Genomic DNA, 25,083 nt, shown 5'->3' with positions numbered 1-25,083 from the left:
TGAGAGGCTGCGACAATCTGTGAGAATTACTTATTGTTTTATATATTTATTTATTTATTTAACGCTTAGAGGGCTTTTGCATGTAGGTGGTACAATTTTGATGACAGACAATTTTGAAACATGAGAAAGAAATAGTAAAAATAAAATTACATTAAAAAATAATATATGCAAGAAACAAAATTAAAAAGAACAAGAATATAATTTAAAAAAAACAGCGATTTAACTGGTTTACAAAAATACAACTTCCATTTAGGAATAGTGTTGAAATAAATCTTTTACGTGATCCACAAAATTCGCAAAGTGAATATTAAATATATCGACATCACCGAAGTATTGGTTTCCCATAGTGTGAAACCGTTGTATAGGGGAGTTCGCAATGTAATTGCGCTTATGTGTGTTCCAGTGGAATAGTGTATTTTGTCTTGTTGTTATTGTAGGTATTCGTAAGTTTATGAGTTGCAGAAATTCGCCACAGTCGAATTTAGAGTTTAGAATTTTGAATTAAAAAGTTAAGTATTTTTTTTTTTTTTTTTTCGCAGAAAGCAATCACTTTGTGGTTTAACATTTTAATGAAATAAAACAATATTTTTTGTTTAAAAAATTATTTTAAGACCAACCGGTTTTGCTTCACTCGAGCATCGTCAGGGTACATAATTAAACTTTAATTTTGATTTTAATTAAATAATTTATTTTTAATTAAAGTTAATTTTGTACCCTGACGATGCTCGAGTGAAGCGAAACCGATTGGTCTTAAAATTAATAAAAATTCGTGGTTTTAACCACAAATATTGTTTTATTTCATTAAAAAGTTAAGTGTTTATTTTACGCCTGTCTTGCAATGTGTGTATTTTTAAGTATTTAATAATAAATGTTTTAGATAATATAATTAATGTTTGAATTTAGTTAGAATAAAATAACTTATTTTGACCTTCACAGGTTCAACCGTTCATCAGGTCGTACTTATTCTATTGTAATTATGTATACCCAAAAAATGATGCTACATGTGAAAAAATTGAAGTTCATTTCTAGCTTTTAAAAGAAAGCTTGAGGTTATATTCCTACTTTCTTGGGAATTACGCATAGTTTTTCGAAATCTACTATAGACAGTGACCTTACTCTGTGTTGAAGGTCAAGTGTCCAAATTTCATTAATCTCGGAATAAAACTGTATATTTGTATAAAAATCAAACAAACTCTGCCCGCCACCACTTTATAAATTAGATTAAAAGTTTTAGGATGGGTTGTTTCGCGAATTTGAACAATCCGTCAATTTTCGGGTTCTGTGAAAGTCCTATTCAAAGGCCAATTGCTTGATAGAACTGAAATAGTGTAACAGAACTTGAAAATTAACTTTCAAATTTGAAGAATTGTTCAAATTCTCCGAAACAACCCGTCCTTAGTATTTAACATCTTCAAGTGTGACAAATGCAGTAGGTTTCTCAGATTGTGTGAAGATATCTTGCAAAAACTGTATTTCACAAGAACTCACCCATTTTACAGTTAGGTAATTTGCCACTTATGTGAAAGTATAACATAGACCTATACAATTAGAGTCGCTATTGGGTACTAATATATCGTCGAAACGTGTTCTACTATTAGAACGCTATAAAGGTGGAAACACATTATTAAAACCCGACGCGACCCGATGAAACGCGATGCGTGTTGAGTCGAATCAAATGTATTGTTTTCTTATGACCAGAAACACACTATGAACATCCGACATGGCGTCGCGTCGGATGTTCATAGTGTGTTTCTGGTCATAAGAAAACAATACATTTGATTCGACTCAACACGCATCGCGTTTCATCGGGTCGCGTCGGGTTTTAATAATGTGTTTCGACCTTAAGCGGTGCGCTTAGGCCGGATACGATATTTTCAGTTAGAGCGTTGGAGGTCAATTGGAGGTAAAAAATATGAAATCTATTTTTTTGCTTCATGTCTCATCTGAAAATACATCAATTAATGAAATAAGTACTTTTCGTGGTGGTTGTGTTTATTTATTATTATTGTTACATTAAAATATACAATGTTTTCTTAAATTGAGTTTCATCTTGAGTAGCTGTTTATATGCCGCGATTTTCTGCGACGTTAGAAAGAGAAATAATGATTCGTTCCAGTTTACCTCAAATATTTATACCGGAATCCATTAATAAAATCCTAAAAATAGCTAAAATGAATAATTCCTATTTGACGCCGCTATCGTAACAATCGGGTTAACTTTAAAAAATATTTTTTTATTATATAAACGAAAGAAAATTGAAGGCAGTTTTCTTACAAATTCTCCAAACGAATGTGTTTTGAAATATGAACGTGTTTTCGAGTTCCCTCAACTTTTCTATGATTTTAAATTTAACACCTAAAATTTGTAATTAGTTTGTAAAATATAGAATAACCACACAACAAAGTCCCTCTTTCGCGATTTACACTTTATTGCATGGAGATTTAAAACGGCCACTTACCCCGCACTTCCCAACTCAGTGCATTGTGGCTCCAGCCTCAAACTCTCTACAACCTAAAACTAGGCCACTCCGTAAAAAGAGAAAAAACCATACACATGAATTAACTTTATTTTAATACTGTGCAATTTGTCTTTTTTTACTCATGGTTTTAATACTGAAACCATTTTCGACTTTGTGGGGACGTTTCAGAAAATAGTGCAGTTGGGTGTTAGTGGGATCTCTCCCACGAGAGTGGATAGTGACGTCATAAGCCCCGTTTCCCTGTTGCCGTCTCGCTCGCTCCTTATATTTCTGATGGGGAGAGAAGAGGACGGACAATATTACAGCTGTTTCAGAGGAAAAGGAGATTTATTGGGACATCAATCCGACGGATTGCATTAAATAATGTTATAACGATGTAGTCTTCCAGAATATAGGCGTACCGTTGAGAGCTCCATTTAGATACATATAACCAAGTTACCACGGTACTCTCACCGGCAGGATTATAAATTATGCATCCTATTTTCTTATTTTACAACCTGGGAAAACTAATTATTTTCAATTTTAATTAAATCCCCTTTTTCTATGATAACAAGAATAACCTACCCATGTAATACGTGAAAAACCCCTTAGTGTATTTTCTGTTTAAAGCGTTTATTCTACATAATACATAGTAGTTCTGTGAACAGTAGATCTCGCGTTCAAAAAAGTATATTTCTAATTTTCTCTTTATTTATTTATAAATATCATAATTTTTTTGTGTGTACCTACTTAATTATCAACCATATACACGGTGTTCGGAAACTATTAAATATTATTATATTAATATTAAATAATATTTGGAATCGATTTTGTGGTAAAACTTTTATTGATTTCAACTTTCGTTTTCGAGTAAATTGACCCCGAAGTTGTAATTTTTTAAGTAAAATTTGAAAAATTCTGTCGCTAGGGGGTTAACTTCAGCCGTTTAATGTCTTTTAAAATGCTTCCAAAAGTTTTTTGTAACCATTTAGTTGCCGATAAAATAGAAAAAAGAAAAAAATACAAACAAATTGAAATTCTCATATCGAAAAAAATATTTTTTTGGTTTGTGGATTAAACAGTTTTCTGCTTATATTACACGTTTCTGGACACCGTGTATAGTAGTATATATGATGATATAAGCTGTAACACAGTGAAGGTGGAAGTATAGCCCGATTGTCACCGCTCTCCTCTTGCACCCAGCGCTGGGTGTGTGGTGTGCAGTGTGCACATTAGAGGGATTTACACGCGGGGCGATGGAACCATTATGCAACTCACCCTCCCCCAGTGGGAGGTGAGTGGGCACCCACCCTACACCACCGCAACAAGGGAGGATTAGCCCCTTTCAAGACGGAACATCGGTTACTTTCATTACTGAATCCTCCCAGTGAGTGACTAATCTCAAATCCCTTTTAGATACACACCCACGCCTGATATTGTCACGAATACTGCAAAATGTTTTATGTATCTTCATGTTCCATAGTGAAATATACTCTCAGTATCGCCCTGGTGAGACACCATCAATAAAAATGGAATCGTTCCTTGATATGTCTTTAGAAATGTTTAGAGACCAGGCCAGTCAAAAGAAACGTTTAAACAAATTAGAAACCGAATATCATTAAAATTTCGCATATCAGTGGAAATTGTATATCTAAATATAAACAGGGTTTTCCAATAAGAGGTGTTATTTTGAATAGCCCGCTATTTCGGTAGATGTTACTTTTAAAGCTGTCATTTTTTGACATTTGACAAGTAGAAACTACGCCATTAATAAAAATGGAATGATACACGCTTCAACAACGCATTGAAATTATTAAAATTCACTTGAGTGAATCAAATGCAAATCATCTTGAGTGATGAGGCCCATTTCCACCTTGGTGGCTTCGTCAACAAGCAAAATTGTCGCATGTGGGGCTCGGAAAACCCAAGAGTTATTGTTGAAAAGCCTCTCTATCTTCAACGTGTGACTGTTTGGTGTAGTTTATGGTCCGGCAGAGTCATTGGACCTTACTTTTTCGAAATTGAGGCTGGAGCAACAGTTACGGTGAATGGATTGCGCTATCGAGAGATGATTAATGATTTTTTATGGCCGGAATTGGATGGTATTGATCTGGACAACGTTTACTTTCAACAAGACGGCGCTACGTGCCACACAAGCAACGAAACCATTGATCTTTTACGATTGAATATCAAAATAACACCTCTTATTGGAAAGCCCTGTATTTTGTCTTTGACATCCAACTTTATCACTAACTGTAAATCAGAACATCCGTTTATGTGAAGCATAAAAAAACATAGTGTTTTTTGTTTAGAATGTCGACATCAACGCGACTATTTTCATTATGTCATCTCAGTTGGATAGGGTTCCAACTTCACTTTTCCTTGTTATGAGATATGAGGTGTCAAAGTTTGCAAAGACGATTTCTTAAAATCTATTTACAGATTTCCGATGTTGGTGTTTAATATTGTGTATTTTAGTTTAACATATTTTAAAGTTAAATATTTAAATATGACGTATAATTACTATTTATGTATGAACATACCTAAACGTGCAGATAGAACCATATGCATTCAGCATAAGGTTCTAACTACATTTCCCTAATGCCATTCCAAGATAAGGCCACGTTCTAAGTATATATTTTCCTTTAGAATATGTTAAACTAAATTAATTTACACGAGATTGAACCTTAAAATCAGAAAATGTTAAATAGATTAAGTGGAAGCGTCTTTGCAAACTTTGACACCTCAGAAGATGATAAGGCGAAATTAGAACCCTACTCGGAGAAAAATGAGTATTGGTAATTAAGAATCTCTTCAAATTATTTATAATCCGGTTAAAAACTGTATTGCAGTTCGTTTCCTGATAAACTTTTAGTAAATTCGTAGTAATATCGGAACACGTGTTCAGGCACCTACGTCTTAATAATGGTTCCAAGATATTTCATTAAAATGACAAACACACCCTTAAAAAGTGATATAGAGTCATTAAAAGTGATGAAACAAAAACTAGGTTAAATAGTTACTTATGTAACCCATTTAACATAGTTTTTGTTTCAACACTTTTCATGACTTTATATCACTTTGGAAGGTGTGTTGAACTATCATTTTGATGAGATACCCGGTCACCTTTAATAATATATACTTACGAAATGCGAAAATTAGGATTTTTATGAACACGTGTTGCGACATCGTGACAATACATTGGTGTTTTACTAAAATTTTATCAGGAAACCTATCAATTCATTCGATAAGGGCCTGCAATCCCGTTTTTAACCCGATTACGAATAATTTTAAGAGATTCTTAATAATTAAGCAATATTTTTTTATCAGTAAGTTTTCTCCGTGTATCCAACTAAACTGCGCCTCGTACAAACTATGAGCTGTCAGATATAAAACAAAATGGTAATTGAAAAAGGTTCAAAGTGATATTAGAAATAGACCCTTGTAAAATAAACGGAAACTTAAAAAAAATATGTTAGAAATTCGTTTTACAAGTGTCTACGGAAATACAACACATTTGGCTCCGAGAGTTATTTTAGTTTTAGAAATGAGTAAAAATTTTTTTTTTAAATGTCAGATAGAACCTTGACCAACTGAGGTGTCGATTTATACCATGCATTTTTTAAAATATGTATTCGTTAACGCAAAAAACAACTTAACACATATTGTGTGTTTCGTGTTTTCAATCGTTCGTTAAGAAGAATATTGCTGAATATCATGCAAAGCTGGTAATTTATAAATAACACTTTGCTTTTAAATTATCATAAGCAATAATTAGTCGCCTGTAATATCAATACAAATTGAAAATATCTTTCGAGTAAAAATAAATGCCGCCGACGGGAATTGAACCCGCACCTTCTGATGCTCTAAAAATATAAAAATATAATAAGCAGTAATTGTTGATTGAAGTACTAGTACATAAGCATACCTTATTGATTTTTTTTTTTATCAAGTAGGGGAATATTTTGAGAAAGTTTTTTAAATTGACAGTATTACAGTATTTTGCACGTTAACAGTATTTTGTCGGCTGAAACAAAAAAAAATATTTTGGATATTTTATATTTATATTTTGTACCTACATACTGTGTGGATCAAATTCAACATTTTTTTTATATATGTGTTTTAAACAGTCATTTCCTTCACTAGTTACGAGTATAATTTCTTAAATGTTGTTATATATGACCGGTCGGTGGCCGAGTTGACATCGCGCTTGGGTCCCACCCAGGCGTAGCGTGTTCAATTCCTCGGCTGGCTTAGTCCTCCATCACAACACAAGCAACATTTTCGGCTTTCTGTGGTGGTAGTAGGAGATTTTCAAATATTGTCAGGTTATTCGTAACCCGGGAATGTTTGTCTTTCTTTTTTAATTAAAAAAAAAATATTTTTTTATATAAAAATAAAATATATTTATATATTGAATTATTTGGCCCGTTGGAAATAAGCCGACGTGGCTCAGTAGTCCAGAGCGTCTGACCGGACATCAGAAGGCGTGGAGATATTTTCAATTTCTATTGATATAACAGGCGGCTAATTATTGCTTATAATAATTTATTATCATTTGTGCTATGCATAAAAATTTTGTCTTATAAACACTAGTTTATCATTAAAAAAATAAAACTTTGCTTTTAGGTTATTCTAATCGACATGGAACAATAACAAAGTAATCGATAATGATTTAGATATTTTCCTATTGGAATTTTGCATAAATATTTTGATATCGGCTTGATTTATGTTCTCGATTGGATATCGGGTGGCCCGTAGCGTAAACAACGTCCGATTAATGGTCCGATATTTGAATTTCAAATCAGCATTTATTATTTATTATATTCTGCGTGCACAGTACTGCACAGGGCACACCCATTACATACTTCATTAGTTAGCGTTAAAATTAATGACTGGTGTTTGGTGGGCATTCACTATTCGGTTAATTACTGACGCTCTGTAACAATGGATTTCCATAATGTTGGGTGTCCAAGAACAAAACTAACTAACCATCACGCCGTTTCCCCGCAGGGGTAGGCAGAGAGGACGGACCGCCAAACAACTCGGTCTTGGCACACACTTCTTGCCTCATTTACATTCATACATCGTCTCATACATACTCTTCTATTATTCTGATTCTTGACATGGCCCGACTCGAGTGATTCACTTGATCGTGCCATGTCTTCCTCTGGCGTTCCCGACTTCTGCTACCATTCGCATTTGCATCATATATCCTCCTTACACTCCTTTCTTCGCTCATTCGCTCTACATGCCCAAACCATCTAAGCGTCCCTTTCTTAATTACGCTTACATCAGCCTTGCACTATTTGCGGATTTTCACATTCCTCATACGCCTCAGGGATCTCATTTCAACAGCATTCAATCTACTTTGCCATTTTCCATGCCTCACTTCCATACATCAGGGTAGGTACCAAAACTCCATTGTGGACTGCTAACTTCGCTTCATTGGACAATTTTTTGTTAGCGCCAACTGCGTTCAAATCTCCATTAACGGAGTTACCTGCATTTACCCTTCTTTCAATATCTCTGTCAGCCTTGCCATCTCTCTAGAACACACTTCCTAAATACACTCATCCACCTGCTCCAAGTATTCCTCATTCACAACTATATTGCACACTGTTTTCGTACTCTCTCATTCAAACGCCATTACCATTACGTCATTTTGTAGTTACAAAAATGTCTTCATTGTCAACCATTCAGCTATCTATGTGTATATTATAGGTTATACACATCACTGGAAAGCCAAAGTTAAGTTATGAAGACATTCAAAAACAGTTTTCCGTATGTTTTTGTTCTTCAACAAAGAGTTTCCGGAAACCCGTTTGGATGACAGCGCTGCTAAAGTAAAAATAAATGCCCGGGCTTTAACACCTTCATCTCACAAGTCGTGTCTTCTTCATTACACCGTAATATAACAAATGTGACCTCGCATTAGCGATCGAGTCGCTTTATCGTCTCCCAATCTTTAGTATAAATCTCGGTCTCGATCTATCCACGCGCCCTACAGATGTATCTGCCAATTCTCCGCCCCTGCGATGCTGGGCTGGGGCGGGTTAATGTCACCAGGGGCGGTATATTCACCCCGTCGCGGGACCATTTGCATTGCAATGCTCACTCTATCCCAACCCCCTCTCCCCTTTCGCTACTTTATCTGGAAATATTTTCTAACATTGTTGAGTTCAAGCTTATGGTCCTGCCACTAAGAGCTCCGCTGCAATCTTTTGAGTACACATTATCCCTGGTGTTCTGCAACATTCTATTACCACTGGTAAAATAATATTTTTTTAGTCAATCATTCCTAAGTTTTGATAATCTGAGAATATTAGTTATTAAGTTATAAGTCTTGGTCGTAAGCCACTAGTTATAAGTATCAGTGTGTATTTTCTACCTATAAGTCTTAGTGCGCCCGCAGATGAGAGACTTTAGTTGCGGAGACAGTTGCATTGCACGACAGACTTTTTTTTTGAAATGTGTGTATTTTGGAATAGTTTTTCAACTATTAAAGTCGATTAAAGTCTCCCGTCTGCGGGCGCCCTTAGTTTTTGTAAGTCATTAGCTATAAATTTAAGTAGTAATAAATCTTAGTTGTAAGTTTTTAATTATATATAGAATTTACAGGTTAAGGGCCTTATTAATTCATAAACGTATATTATATTTATTAGTAAGGCGATAAATTAGGTTGTACAAGCGATTTTTTTATACAGCGATTTGTCCCACGAAAATGGCACTATTTCAACAATCCAATTATTATTACTTGATTTCCTCCGACTACCATCATTTTAAACTGAGTATGTTTCTTGTGCAATGATGGAGGACTTAGCTAGCAGAGATTTGAACTACCGACGCCGCAGTGGAAACACATTGCCTTGCACCACTTTTCCACTAAACGACAGAGATTTTTTTTTAATAATATTGTAATACCTTACATTTTTACTTGGGGTATTTCTTCTTTAGATAATTAGTGAACGATCTTTGAGTATTATTAATGATGGATAGAGTATAATAATAGAGTGTAGGCAGAATATTTACTCTATTGTCGATTACTAGAAGGAAGCTTACTGGTAAAAAGCAGACATACCCTTTTATACGTCGGCATAATCATGCTATCACTTTCGTACACGAGTGTCTCTTTTTAGAAATAAGTTTATGACCATAATTAATTTACTTATGTGGTAGCTAAAGAATAATCCTTTCCTTGGAAACAAAATAAACTCAATTATTTATATTTCTTTCACGTACATTAATCTTTCGTAATATTATGATAAATTATTTATCCGATTCAGAAAATAACTCTTCGCCTCCGTGATAAATACAGATACCATTACTTACCTACAATACAATATCGTTAACACGATACATTATGAGAAGTGAAAAATAACGTTAAATATAATATGAGAATAGTGAACGAAAAATAATGAAGTATGTTTATCTGAAAGCTTTCTATAAAATATGATTTATTCATTGTAAAACAACACAAAGACGGTTTTTTCAACTAAAAACATCTAAAATCAATAGGTATTGGACAGTTAGGGTCGATGTGAGAGCTTGGGTGGTTACACTGCTGAATAACCTGTGACGACATGTGGAAGAATTAAAAAAATATATAAAATTTTATTTATATTTTTTACTCAATGTGGAAACTTTACTAATAATCTGAAGAATGAGAGTTTAAAGAAGTCAACTACGTCAATTAACACCTATATAGTCGATGGAAAGATTTGATAGATAATTAATTAAATATTATGCAATTATTTTGTAATATTTTGCGCCTGGCCACCCAGTTGCGTGGGTGCCAGATCGGGAGAATTTCTTATAATTCTTATAATTAAATTATACATAATATGTCAATGAAATCCTCAGCACGGGAGATCCCAGTGAGGATATCATTATATCTATTTATTACAAAAAAAAGATAATAAAACACTCATTATTATTATTATTATTCTGATCTCTACACACACTGATCTTTAGATTCCTACCCAATCTTCATACCTTTTACCTTCCCAGAACTCTTCTCCTTCCTTTCCTTAAAAAAGACTCTACACACAGTATGCCAAAAGATGACAAAGACCCTGATAGAAATTATTTTCCTGAGGACCTCATGTGTTGTGTTAATGTAAAAAAAAAATTATGGCCAGGACCAAACCTACACCCATTCAAAGTTAAAAATCCTTTATTTTATCCTTTGTATTTAGTAACTCATTGTTTCCTCTGTCGCTTGTTGCAGATCAACCTCCGGCTCATCCTGGTCTCCGGGAAGACCAAGGAATTCATCTTCAGCCCCGCGGACTCGGCGGGAGACATAGCGCTACACGTCTACGAAAACTGGCCCGAAGGTAACATTGTTTTATTTTCTAATGTGATATCGCGTAATAGTCCCTATATCCTTCGCCATAGATAGTTAAGGGCCTGCAATCCCGTTCTTAACCGGAAAACAATAATTTGACAAGATGTTTAAAAAATTAACAATATTTCATATAACTAAGTTTTCTCCGTGTGCTGTTCTATCCTGTATATACATAGCAGACCAACTTGATTCAGTGTCCTGGCCGCGTATTTCCTGTTCCGTGTTCAATAGGAGGCAGTGCTGCCTTGAAACACGCACGGGTTTGTCAGGCTAATTCTTTTTCTAAACTATAGTACTGCCTCCTATTGAACACGGAAAAGGAAATACGCATCCTGGCCTGGGTTGAGGCGTTTTTGCTAGAATTCGTCAAAATAGTGAAAAGTTAACTTTATAGAAAAGCGGTCGTAACATTAAAAACTTTTCCCTGTTCAATTGGAGGCAGTACTACCTTGAAACACGCACGGGTTTGTTACGCTAATTCACTTTCTCAACTCTAGTACTGCCTTATATTGAACACGGAAAAATATCCTGGCTTGGGTTGAGTCGTTTTTGCTAGAATTCGCCAAAATAGTGAAGAGTCAACTTTATACAAAGCGGTCGTAACATTTTAAAAATTTTTCCGTGTTCAATAGGAGGCAGTATGACAGTACTGTCTTGAAACACGCACGGGTTTGTTACGCTAATTCTCTTTCTAAACTCTAATACTGCCTCCTATTAGTCCAGTCAAGATGTACATCCGTGCTTGCAAAAGGTCCAGTCATTCTGAATTTTTTATATGTTGTTAGGACCTAAACCAGTATTAAAAAAAAAAATTTGCAACTTCGAAAGTGCTGTGCGAGCGGCGGTGGACCTAAAAAACCAGGAAATTTTCGGATTTTTTTCAGTTTTTGCTCAATATCTCAGTAAAGGAAGGGTCTGACCGGTGTAGTCGGTATGCATACTTTTAAAGTAGACTATAAATTTGCTATAATTTGAGACCAAAGCAAGCTATATAAAGCCATTGGTTTTCAAGATACAGTTCTTCAAAAATAGGCAATTTTTTCCAAAAAGTGAAATTTTTTCGAAATGGTCACTTATTTTGTAAAATAATTTCTAAAATACGCACCTCACGTCAAATATTATTGGAAATAAAGTTGTTGTAAATTTAATAAGCTTTTATTTGAGACTAGATTGATATCTGTAGACTAAACGGTTCTCTCAAAAATGATAAGCATGCAGATAACCAAAAACAGTCATAAGTGGGTTTTGGGGAAATGCAAATAAACTGTTTTCGCGTCTTTTTATGGTTTTAATGTGCTGTGAAGTAAATCCATTAATCATACTGGGGTTTATCCTAGGATTATAATATAATTACGACTATTTCAAATTTCAAGTACCCATTAGTACCTATACCCATGGGTACCCATATGAATGGGCACGCATATTCACGAGCTGTTCGAGCCCACATTTTGGGAAACCTCACACTGGCCAGCATTGTTTTTTATGAGGTTGACATAACTCCTGAGGAGCGAGACGAGACTGAAAAATTGCTGCGAGACACTGAAAGGTCTCTCACTATATCAGCAGAAGAAATTGATACCTACCAAATACTAAAGGCAAAATTTAAAAGTGCCTTGGAGAAAATTAAAGCGAATGGTCCAACATCACAGTTGTGGGTCCAATACTTTCGTATGACCACTTTGATAAAACTATTCATCCAGGCAGAGCGTGTTGGTGTTTGGAACCTTCATTTGTACACTGTCCACAAGATGCTCCCTTTTTTCCACGCAGCTGGACATTTTTTGTATGCTAAGAGCGGGCACCTCTATCTTCAGGATATGATGGCTCTATAAGATCGGATGGATAAAAGTGAATACGACATGTATCACATGTATCACATGAATCACAAAAGGATCCTTCACCATTTGCCGGTCTGACAAGTTTTGGACTGGGTTGTGGTCAGACCTAACAATTGAGCAGAAGCTGACGCGATCCATGAAAACCTACGGTGGGTTGACCCAAGGAAAAGGAATCTCCGAAAGTGTTCTGGCAAGGTGGACAACAGGAATGGTGTTTATGTTGAACATTTGTGAAGAACTGGAAAGTTTTTGCAGCTTATCATGTCATACTGGAGAGCAGCATGTAGACATGAGACCTTCTCGAATCATCCGAGATAATAGTGATGTGGAAAAATTAAAAAACTGGTTTGCTCTCCACCCTCCATTTCCAAAAACTGACAGTTTAATTTCTATCAGTGGTGGTTTACTGGCAGGTCCTGAAATTAATTGCCACACAGCCCAGAGAGTTACCACGCTGGCATCGATCACCTCAACCGTTAAACTGCCGGACAAAAACAGAAGCGTGGCTGTGGATCCGCTCACAAGTTTTCAGCGAGTGTGTATTGCAAAGAAATTACAGGATGACTTCAAGTATGAGTTGGCCCCGTTCCCGATGTCTCTGTTCAATGAAAAAGGGATGCGCAAGGGCACAAAATCTACTCTGTGCTCTGCCTTCACTCCTCTTTCCAGCCACACGCCGATAGATGCCAGCACTCACGTCATTTTGGATGTTGGCTACCTCTTGCACAAGGTCGTGTGGCAGCGGAAAAGCACGGTTCGAGCACTTTTGGCGCGTTATACCACCTACGTCCGAAACCACTTTGGGAAGAACGTCTCCATCGTTTTTGACGGCTACCCCGAAGATGCTACCAAAAAAAACACCAAAACAGCGGAACGACTCCGGCGCTACGCAGCTCATTCCAGCTACGAATTGACTTTCGATGAATCCACAGTAATTCAAATTGCTCAAGAGCATGTTTTGGGCAATGAAAACAATAAGAGACGCCTTATAACTCTTCTCTGTGACGCCTTTCAGAAGGAGGGAGTAGAAGTGGCTGTTGCCGAAGAAGATGCTGATCGAGAGATCGTCATGATGGCGTTATCAAAAAGAGCAGATGCCGATCGGGTCGTCATAGTGGGAGAAGATGTCGACCTGCTTCTTCTCAATGGTTTAGGCGCTGAAGAGACAAACGTCTATCTTCAGAAGAGCACGAAGAGTGAAGCTGGTTGCTGTCACTACTCTACGACCTCCTACAATGACCAGAACTCCCGACAATTACCAGGAACGGTACTATTTACCCACGCGTTTGCCGGGTGCGATACCACCTCAGCACCGATTTGGCTAAGGAAAGACCAAAATCAGCACACTTCTGAGCAAGAGTGAAGCTGAGCAAGAGGAGGTCTCCCTTCGGCCAGACTCTACCCCACAAGCCGTGAGTGAAGCAGGCATCAAGTGCTTCGTGGCTCTATATGGGGGTGACATCGCGAGGGATACTTTGGATTTCCTGAAGTATAAGACGTTTGTCACTTCAACAAACATAAACCTCGCCCGTTTGCCACCGACGGAAGATGCTGCAGGCCACCATGCAGCAAGGTGCTACCTCCAAGTGCAGAAGCGGCGGGGAGTCAACTTGAATCCCACTGAATGGGGGTGGAAGCTGTCTTCTCAAGGACTCAGCCCCATCCCTACCACGATGGATCCCGCACCTCCTGCCCTTTTGCGAAAAATTTCGTGTAAATGCAATAAAGGATGCTCTGGGAGCTGCTCGTGTAGAAAGGCTGGGCTCCACTGCTCAGTCCTCTGTCAGTCATGCGGTGGCAAATTTTGCATTAACGTCCCGGATGCTGAAATGCTCGGACGATGAAGATGACCCGACTACAGACTGGGCGCCTCTCCCAGCTAAGATAAAAAGAAAGACATGATTTGGCAACCAAGACACAATACCTACATGATTAATATTAGTTTTATTTTTTGTGTACATGTAATTTGTCCTTATAGTAGGTACCATGATGTTTGTACAAGCATTTTGGTATGTAGGTATATAAAACAATGTTTGAAGATGACGTAATTCCCGATAGATGTAATATCTTTTCTTTTTTTCATCAAAAATCTGTTAACTGTTTGATAAATAAAACCATAAAAAGACGTGAGAACAGTTTATTTGCATTTCACCCAAAATCCACTTATGACTGTTTTTGGTTATCTGCCATTTTTGAGAGAACCGTTAAGTCTACAGATATTAATCTTGTTTCAAATGAAAGCTAATTAAATTTACAACAACTTTATTTCCAATAATATTTGACGTGAGGTGCGTATTTTAGAAATTATTTTACAAAATAAGTGACCATTTCGAAAAAATTTCACTTTTTGGAAAAAAATTGCCTATTTTTGAAGAACTGTAGATATCTTGAAAACCAATGGCTTATATAGCTTGTTTTGGTCTCAAATTATAGCAAATTAAAAATCCGAAAATTTCCTGGTTTTTTAGGTCCACCGCCGCTCGCACAGCACTTTCGAAGTTGCAATTTTTTTTTTTTAATACTGGTTTAGGTCCTAACAACATATAAAAAATTCAGAATGACTGGACCTTTTGCAAGCACAACCCCCTTTTCATGTTTAACTTGACTGGAATATATTGAACACAGAAAAAAACATCCTGGCCTGGGTTGAGGCGTTTTTGCTAGAATTCGCCAAAATAGTGAAGAGTTAACTTTATACAAAGCGGTCGTAAAATTTTAAAAACTTTATGTTTTTGAACTCTAAACTGGGATTTAAACTATAAGTGGCCAATATATTTCAATCTTCTAATTATTCCACGAACCATAAAACTTTGAAATTACCCGATCTTTATCTTTGTAATGGGATCATTACGTTTTGAATGTAATTTCGGCGTTAGTGCCCCAATGTTCAGATAAAACATCAAGGACTTTTTACTACCGCCGGAGTACATTCTCTTTCCCAGTAAAGAGGCTAAAGGACTCCTTTAAAACCGCATTAAACCTAAATGTATCCTTATTCCGACGATTATTCTTTACCTACATAATAATATCTGTCACACTTACAAAAAATAATGACAGGCATTTTCGAAACAATTTGATTTTTTATTATATTATGTATTTTTTACAATAAACATACTAATAATTTTTACAAGTCACACAGTGTTTTACAAATAAAAATATTAATAATAGGTTTTCCTCACCATAAATAGACAACGGTCTTAAGTTTTGTGAAGGAATTCAAGTTCAAATAAGAAAATCATGTAAATCAAGTACGTTTTTAATTTTTTTTTATGTGAATAGCGCACAAGAATCCCAACTTCTCCCAACCGTCTGGAGCCAGTGAGAATATGATACCCACAATTGGGTGTTGACGCTGAAGGCTGTGGGGAGGGGAAGGAGATTTATTTATTTATTTATGTATTTATTTGTTAAGACATACACAGTACAATTAGATACAATTAGATATTTTTAGTTATTACATAGTTGTAGTACCTATTACGTATGTCCATAAAATATCATTACGTAATTTCGCCTGAGATTGTTATAAAAGGAAGGAAGTGTGTGGATAATAATAAAAATAATAAATTAATTGAAAACAAGAATTATAATAAGCTCACGAATTGTAATTGACTGTTAATAAATAGGAGTTTTGAAAAATGATGTGAAAATATTTTTGAAATATGTCATGCTAAGAAATTTAATAAGTTAGTTTTGTATGTTAGAAAGGAATCATGAAAGATGTCTAAATGTAGTAATTTTTCGTAATGGGTGTATGTTGTGATTGCGCGAGTAATAACTGAATTGAGATGGAGAAGAGGAAGGTGGGGAAGTACCTGGCTATCAAAGAAGATCTTTTTTTTTTTTTTTTTTTATTGAAACATATAAACAAGGTTACAATTTTTTTTTAACAATATAAACACCAATATATCAATCACTATCCTAATAAAGCAGCTGCTTGTGTTTAGGAGAGGACAACAAAAATATTTTAACATTTGTTTAAATTAAACAAAAAATATTAGTAATAAAACAAAAAATAACACAAAAAATAACAATAAAAGTAATAAAAACATAGGTTAGTTAATAAATGATTCAAAGAATTTAAAAGGCAAAAACATATTTCTAAACAATAAGTAAATCTGGTCACCAATCACGGCCAAAGTCATTTCAAGCAAATTTTCTATTCTGAATGGTGATCTTACACCAGGGCGAAACTGAGAGTATCTTCACAAGTTTACTATAAATATTTTAAAATAAATAAATTGTGAAATATCACAAATTCGTCACATAGAATTCACTGGCGCACGCTGGGATTTGAATCCGCGACCTTCGGATTGCTAGTTGAGAGCCTTGCCCACTGAACATACTTACACCGTATTAATTTGGTCGATGGTCGAATCACGTCACTATTAAAGAATTTGGGAGAGAGAAAATAACCACGTTCAAGAAAATAATTAAGGAAAATGCCAGATTTATCGGTAACAGAAAAAGAAGATTTTTTAAAAAACAATTACAAAATGGAATCTTATAATACATAGTACCTTTTAGATAATTTTTCAATTGGAGGGAAATTTCATGAATATTTTCGATAATTCTCCAAATTCTCCAAAATAGGGCAATGAGAACAATACTCAGACGAAATAGATATTCAAAAATAAAGAAAATGTTAAACCGAACTAAATTGGCTAACAATGAAACAGACGTTGACCCTGAACACGATGATATTTGTACACAAAATAGTAAACAACCTGCTACCAAAATATTTTTCAAATAAAATTGTATACAACAAGGACATACTCAAACATAAAACTAGGACGTGCAATGAAATCAGGCTACCAAAAAAGGACAAGGCGAATACTCAGAATCGTATACTATATAAAGGGATGAAATACTATAACGCGCTGCCGGAAAACCTAAAGTCTGTCCCAATTGGAAAGTTCAAGATGCTGTGTAGGAGTCACATCAAGCAAGAAAAAACATAGTGTATTTATATGTAATAAATTAATAAGTCATTTGTAAACTTAAATGTACAAATTACTAAAATAAAATTAATAAATAAATAAAAATATTATTTGTCAAACATTTTAACAAATAATTAACGGAATATCTTTTTTCGAAACGTTTCAATAGTTTTTTATAATTTTTTCAGGACGTATGATAATGTGGGCCCCACTGGGTGCTTTACCCGCGCTTTATATTATATTTCGAATAAATAATGGACGAAGATATGAATATCAATAAAAAAACTACAGCTTTTTTAAATCTCTAACTTACCATTACACTATTTTCCCGCATGGGAAAGTGGTATGTACTCTTTGCTTAATTCACATTCATTTTGACTGCTTTATTCCGACTGTTTGCCATGCATTCCTTGGACGTCCCCGACTTAATAATAACAAAGAATTTATCTTGCTTCTTATAGCTATATTTCTTTCTCACATCATAAATCATTTGTCAAATATAATCACGTGACCAGTCACGCGAAATGGTACAAAAGTTTATTTTTAGTTCATTTTTCTCCTTTCATAGCTCTTTGGCTAAACATGACATTATGACATGCTCCCTTGCATGTTGTACGAGTCTTGTGTGCGATGAAAACCCCTGCACATTATTATTATTATTTCGTGTCCCGAGTCCCGAGTTCACCTTCCCTGGAGGGAGCATCTTTGAGCCGCGTTGTCAATAGCTACTTGACCCACATAATGTGAGACATCACCAGCTGGCAGGCGTTTTAAAGCCGCCCACGCCGCCGGGTAGGGGTGCCACCGAAGGGTCGGATTATTTCAAACATCGAACGTTGTTAAAATGATTTCTTAGGAATTGTTTCAAAAATATATTGTGACATTTCACGCTATGTGTAAGGCCAGAGAAGCAGTGACACCCCTACTTGGCTCGGGAGCTTGAAAACGCTTGCCACCCGATTTGGCGACGACGCGCGACGTTTTTATCTGGGTTTCATGTTTACTGTACCTACTTAGCTTTAATTTGCAAACAAAAGCTTTATTTTTCTGTATGTCGTGTCTGCACTTTTATTTAAAATTCAATTTTAACTAATATTGCTAATTTATTAAAGATTTCTTCAAATTTTTCGTAATCCAGTTAAAAACAGGATTGCAGGCCTTTAAAGAATGAATTGATAGGTTTCCTAATAAACTTTTGGTATACTACGAGTGTACTATCACAAAGTCGGAACACCTTCATGAACACTTATGTCGGAATGTTCATAAAAATTCTAATATTTTCGCATTTCGTCATTGTATATTATCAAGGCAAATGCAGGAAATGGCCTTCAATCCCGGTTTTAACCGGATTACCAATAATTTAAAGTGATTTTTGATAAATTAGCAATACTTATTTTGCTCCGTGTAGTTTCAAAAATTTTGTAATCACATTTGTGTAACGTACAACTTACTCAACGTTATTTCCTCCATGAGGTATGGAGCTTTGAAATATCAATTTAAAAATAATACCAAACGCAATTCTTATTGTTCTATAGTATAATAAAAAATAGTTTTAGAATGTTCTATTAAAAAAAGTATTATAATATGACTTGTTCTGCCTCTGTTTCGTTATAAACATCGTTCGTTAGAAATAAGGCGAGTTTACAACAATGTATCAAACATCTAATCGGGTTTCGATGCTAAACTACTAAATTCATCCCTATCTTTAGCCCCGGGGAGTTTGGGGGTAGGTTTAGCAGGGGGAGGTGACCTCTCGGCCCCTTTGTCCCCAGAACAGCATCTCACATTTACCCCCGCCGTCTCATCAACGCCGTGGCCTCAATTAGGAGTTTTCTCCCCCAAGGGCAACCGACCAACATGCCTGCAGATAATTTGCATAGATAAACACAATCAAGTCGAGTTTCTTTGCTCTTGAATGCATTTTATGACGACAAATTACGTGAAAAACTGACAAGGATGTGCTGTTTAAATGTGCATTTGCAATAATGTTCACTGATAACCTCATTTCTTAATTGCAACGATCGACCACGCGAATGACGATGTCTAGTATGAAAGAGGCAGCAGAGAGAACGAGAAGAAAGCATTATAAGAGGGTTAATGTTTCACTGTAAAGAAAGAGTAAAATAAAAATAATACGAAGTAGAAAGAGCAAATTCGATGATAATAACAATTTGTTTGTTTGTTTTGTATGTTTTTATGTGAATACCGCACAAAAGTCTTAACTGCTCCCAACCGTCTGGAGCCAGTGAGACTATAGCATCCCCAATCGGGTATGCTGTGAGGCTGAAGGTATTGGGGAGGGGAAGGTGGTGAAGTGACTGGCTATTGAGATCTGGCGACCAAACACGGCCAAAGCCTTTTCAAGCAACGTTTCAATTCTGAATGGTGGTCTTACACCAGGGCGATACTGAGAGTATCTTCCACTCCGGAACGTGCCGTAAATATGCTATATGTTATTTTAAAAGAGTATTTGTGAAATAACGCAAATTAATCAAATCAAATGTATTTGCGTTTGCCGGGATTTGAACTTAGCCGCAACCATGCAGGCCGTCATCTATAACAGTATTTTGTCTATTATGCCACCATCCTAACACTTAGTAGCGAAGTTCTGTTTTAACTCAACCATTTTGTATTCCGTCTGTCTGTAAAGATTTTTGTGTGTTCCGTTTCCATTTCAAGATGGTAGCCGTTTTAATGTCTCAGTAAAGATTCCTTTTTCAAATGTCGAACCTTTGTGTTTATTTGGACTTATTCGTTTTTCTTTGTCATTATTATGGTACCTACACCTACCTGCCTGAAGAATGTTTGAAAAAGAATAGTTATTGAGATAGTGACTTTTTTGGAAAAACTGTAAAATTGATTCACAAAATATATGGTTTATAAAAGTAGGTAGGGATTTGAGTACCTACTTACATCTTATGAATTCAGGGGAAATTTTTGCTTTGATTTATCAAATAAGAGAAAATTAGATTTTTTGTAAGCTAGTCTACTTCTTCTTCTTCCTAGCACTATCCCAACTCATTGCCTAGGTAGGCTGTTGGGGTCGGCTCTTCTCGTTCTCAGGTTATAGCTTCTTCGGTTCTGAGTGTCGCTTTCATCTAGGCCGTTTCTTTGTAGGATTTTGGAGCATTGGGTCATCCAGGAGTTCTTTGGTCTACCTCTGGATGACTGTCTTTGAAGCTCTATAGACATTGCCTGCTTCACAGTGTGGTCTGGTGGTCTCCGTCTTATGTGCCCATACCATCTTAACTGTCTTCAAACCCAGAACGACTGGCTTTCCTCCGCTTCATTTTGCTTGCCCCTGGAGTCCTGCAAGCTGACCCTAACATAATGTCAGTCTCTGGATCACCGAGGAGAGATTCCCCCTCGCTGCCAGACAGGGTAGTGCATCTTTGCGTATGTTTTTCCATGAAGCTTTGGTTGATTGACTATGGTTTTTATCCACCGATGGTCGTCAGACGTGGAACCAGAGTGACCCAACTAACTAGGGCTGGATCCGCTATCATTGCCCGTTTATGGTCAATTATCGGATTAAACTAATGAGCCTGGATACCCATTAGATATGGTGCATGCGACTAGTACCCGAATATGTCGAGTTGCCACACCCACCATTTGTGAGCCGCCACTAACATGCGGAACAGACGCTCACTGCTTCTCACTTTAGCCGTACTTTTGGGGTCCCCCGACGGATTGGTTACCATCAACTTCACCCTCCAGTCCGTTGCCCGTTGGTCACCGCGTGGAGGTATGAGAAGCGAGGGTGGGAGAAGCTATGTCGGTCCAGGCCCTAGGACCAATGTATTGCGCTATAACCACCCGACCAACGTAAGCTAGTCTACTATTAACAGAATTAGTAGTTTTAATGTGTTGTTGTTATTTTGTTTTAGCGGATTGGGATGCGGAGGCAGTGGCGCGGGCGGAGATCCTGCGGCTGATATACCAGGGCAGGTTCCTGCACAGCAGCGTGACCCTGGGAGCCCTGGGGCTGCCCCCCGGCCGCACGGCAGTCATGCACCTCGTCCCCAGGGAGAACCTGCCAGAGCCAAACTCTCACGGTAATATACATATATATACAACCATACGGTGTATGTGACGTTCTTCGGATATGTCTCTTCCTATTGTACATATTCATTATACAATCGTAAAAGCCGTTTGTTATCCGTTATACATGTTTACCATGTGATTTGCCTGTACCGCCAGCCAATGCAGTCAACTGGTTTGGTGTTCCTCTAATTATTTAAATATCTATTTTCCTCCTTCACATATAATCAGGGTCTCTTCAAGACCTGTATTAAAAATCCCTTCCTACAGCCCCTACGTTAACCCGTCTCACAAAGCTGCCCAACCGGGTGGCGACATAGTTCTCCTGCCTTTGCACTGTACAGACAGAGGCACTCTTGTGAGGTTCACATAAACAAAAAAAATAATACTTAACACAGAGTTAACATTTTAGGAGTTTCTCAGCCATACATTTACGTAAAGGATAAAATAATAAAAATATATATAAATATAATATAGTATTTATTGAACGCAACACAAAATAAATCCTTACATACATAGGTCTGTATGGGTTGATAATTTTCCGAGTGGTTCGGTAGTGAGGTCGAGAGTTACGGGGTTTCGTTCACTGGGCCACCATTCGCGGAGATCTGGAGAATGGACGTATCATGTGTTTTATGCGTTGCCGATATTTTTCCCTTGTTTTCAGCACTGATATGTAATATTTTTCTTATGCCCATAATCAATTTGAACTATTAATTTTTATCCAATTTATAAAATGTAGAATTTCTAAACATGTACCCTGTGCACTAAGTACACGGCACCGTAGATGAGGGATTTTCTAGCACCGTAAGGGAAGGAAGGGTTAATCACTTGTACATACACTTAACATACAATTATAATAAATCTATAATCTTACGGAGTAAAGCTTACTGAATCTTTTGTCGTTCGAATGACATTGTCACTATCCACAGACCTAATGTATTTGTTTTCTGTTTGCAGATCAACGACAGAAGAGCAAAGGCGGGTCCAGCAGTTGTTGTTCCGCCTCGTGCTGTATATTGTAATGCACACACACTGCCACGTGTACATAGAGCACTCCCACCACAACACCACCAACAAGCAACACCTTAGCTGGGCCCAACAACAACCAACACCAACCAACCGAACAAACAACCGAACACCCGACCGACTAGCTCCTGCCGGAACTACCGTCTCTCTCTCCCAACTGAATACCGATCTCCTCCAGTCAGTGCTCTCCCGTCTCATACAGATTCTCACCAATTGTCGTTGGATACATTAACGAACACGGAACAGACTGTCGTGAAGCAAGCGAACTCTGAGATTTTATCGACAAAGTGTTAAATATGAGACGTAATTCACCTTTGATTTGAGGATTTAAAAGTATTAAACGGACGAACATGTTTGTTAAACGTAAGAGTAGATATCAGTGTGAATTCAAAACCATTGTGTTTATTTATATATTGTAACCTCATCGTGGAAATGCTCAAGAATGATTAGAATGCATAATTTTTGAGGAAATAGAATATTTTTTATTTGCGTCAGTTAATTTTGTTTATTATTTCGAACGCTTTATGGGAAAGTGAAAGTTATGTTTAAAGGTTTGTGTACATTGCTCTGTATGTTTGATTAATGAATATTTAAAATGTATATTGGATGTTTAACAAATAATACTACAATATGTATGGAAGTTTGAAAAACTTTAATTACATTTTAATCCCCGTGTAGATATTCAAGTCATAATAACTAAATAACCATTTAGCTCTCATAACAAATTTTATAAACGTGTTTATGTGGAATGTGAATTAGTCGCATTTTGTCCAAATGTTATATTTTATTGTGAAAGCTATGTAGTATAAAGATGCGCAAAAAAAATATTTATACTTAAATAAATTCAAAATAATAATCAATATTCTTATGACAAAGTTGATTGACAAGATTTTTTTAATGTAAACTAATGTTTTCTCGCCTAAAAGATATAATTTTTTGTTTTGTTTCATCCGTCGATCGCTTGTCCTAATAATCCTTCGTTGGACATGTCTGCACGTAATATTGACCAGTTTGTTTGTTTGTTTGTTGCGGAAGATGTATTATTTTGTGTGTAGAGTTTAGTTTGTGACATTTAAAGGACCGCTAAGTGAACACCGTTTAATTTAAAGTGTATTATGATTATGAATAGTGATAACATTACTGTGTACAGACAATTGAATTATTCCTAAGTGTTCTCCTATTGAAGAAAAAATCTCATTTACTTTTCCTGTATTATATTTCGTAAAGAAAACGCATGAATACAAACAAAGGGATTAATAAAACATGAATGTATCGGATACTAATTACTGTGTTGAGATGTTAGGCTAAGCTAGTGTCGGATATTTGATGCAGCGGGTTCTGACCATCGCTCCCTTTGCCGTTAACTATTTTTCTTATCTTACTTCTCTATCGATGATTGCTAAATCATTTGTACCAACAAATAAAGATGGGCCAATTTAACATTTCCACCTGTACCCACTAAACATTATGAACTCTTGGTTGTTGCCCTCTGATGAGAATAGAAGATTTGATTTTTGATTCAAATCTTTTATTGATGTTTCATATTTGTTTTACGTAGGTTATAAATCTATCTAGAATTTAACTCTTTGTGAAAAGAATGAGTTAATTTGTTTTTGTTTTCTTTTTAGGACAGCATTGGGAGCGGTGTTCCGAAGCAGTTAGTATAAGAATTAAGTTAGGGAGAAATTTAGCAAATGTTAATATTTGTATGTATAGCGTAATAACAATATATTTACAGGTGCGATAAACGAATTGAGAAAATAATAATTATACTCGTAACGATTCTGCTGTAATTGGACGTATATTATTAAATACTTATTAATGTTGAACGCTTCTCGCTTCCTACCATTCTAACAATAGTTTGTACCCATTTGGACATGCCTCACGATGGAAACCTCCCTAGACCAGAATTCATGTTAATTAACCTTACATTAATAATGAATACCAGTTCAGCGATCATCAAGTTCAATGGAAAGTATTGATTTTATCCGCTGACTCACTGCGATAATTGAATTATTGTGAATTGGTCTATTGAAGTTTTGCCATGTATAGAAACAAAAAATACATTTTATTATCAATCAACTGAACAGAATGTCATCATAAACAACTCCCGAGTGCTACTTAAAGATCTCTATCTATTTAAATACAGTTAAAAGAAAATAAATATCGTAAATTGTAACGCTGGCGTTATCACCCGAGTAATAACTTGTATTTGTTTGTTTCTAAAACACAAATAGATTAAACCGTCTTTCAAACTTCTATCTGTTTACAGTTTATTGTTCAATGGCTTAAATATTAGTCACTAATTTCCGCATTACGAAACTATTGATGAATTCTCGTAAATTAATGAAAAGATAACCATTGTTTTGAAATTCATTATAGCGTAGTAAGTGTTTGGGATTTTAGTGAATTTGACCTGTTGAATTTAGG

The 25,083-nt window shown here is 36.0% G+C and overlaps 1 protein-coding gene across 1 annotated transcript in view; it reads left to right on the top strand.

Moving 5' to 3' along the window:
• UBL3 (ubiquitin like 3) overlaps positions 1-24,680 on the top strand; it is a 428,822-nt gene extending 404,142 nt beyond the window's left edge. The window contains exons 2-4 of the mRNA XM_089644541.1: positions 10,689-10,797; positions 21,471-21,638; positions 22,585-24,680. Of these exons, the coding sequence (XP_089500667.1) occupies positions 10,689-10,797; positions 21,471-21,638; positions 22,585-22,649 (342 nt within the window). The 3' untranslated portion in view covers positions 22,650-24,680. The remainder of the gene's footprint in view (positions 1-10,688; positions 10,798-21,470; positions 21,639-22,584) is intronic.
• Positions 24,681-25,083: the final 403 nt, after the last annotated feature.

Source organism: Hesperophylax consimilis, chromosome 21, assembly GCF_061612785.1.
Source record: "Hesperophylax consimilis isolate HC1 chromosome 21, BYU_Hcon_1.0, whole genome shotgun sequence".
Taxonomy (NCBI): domain Eukaryota; kingdom Metazoa; phylum Arthropoda; class Insecta; order Trichoptera; family Limnephilidae; genus Hesperophylax; species Hesperophylax consimilis.
This window is presented reverse-complemented; position numbering and strand designations above follow the sequence as displayed.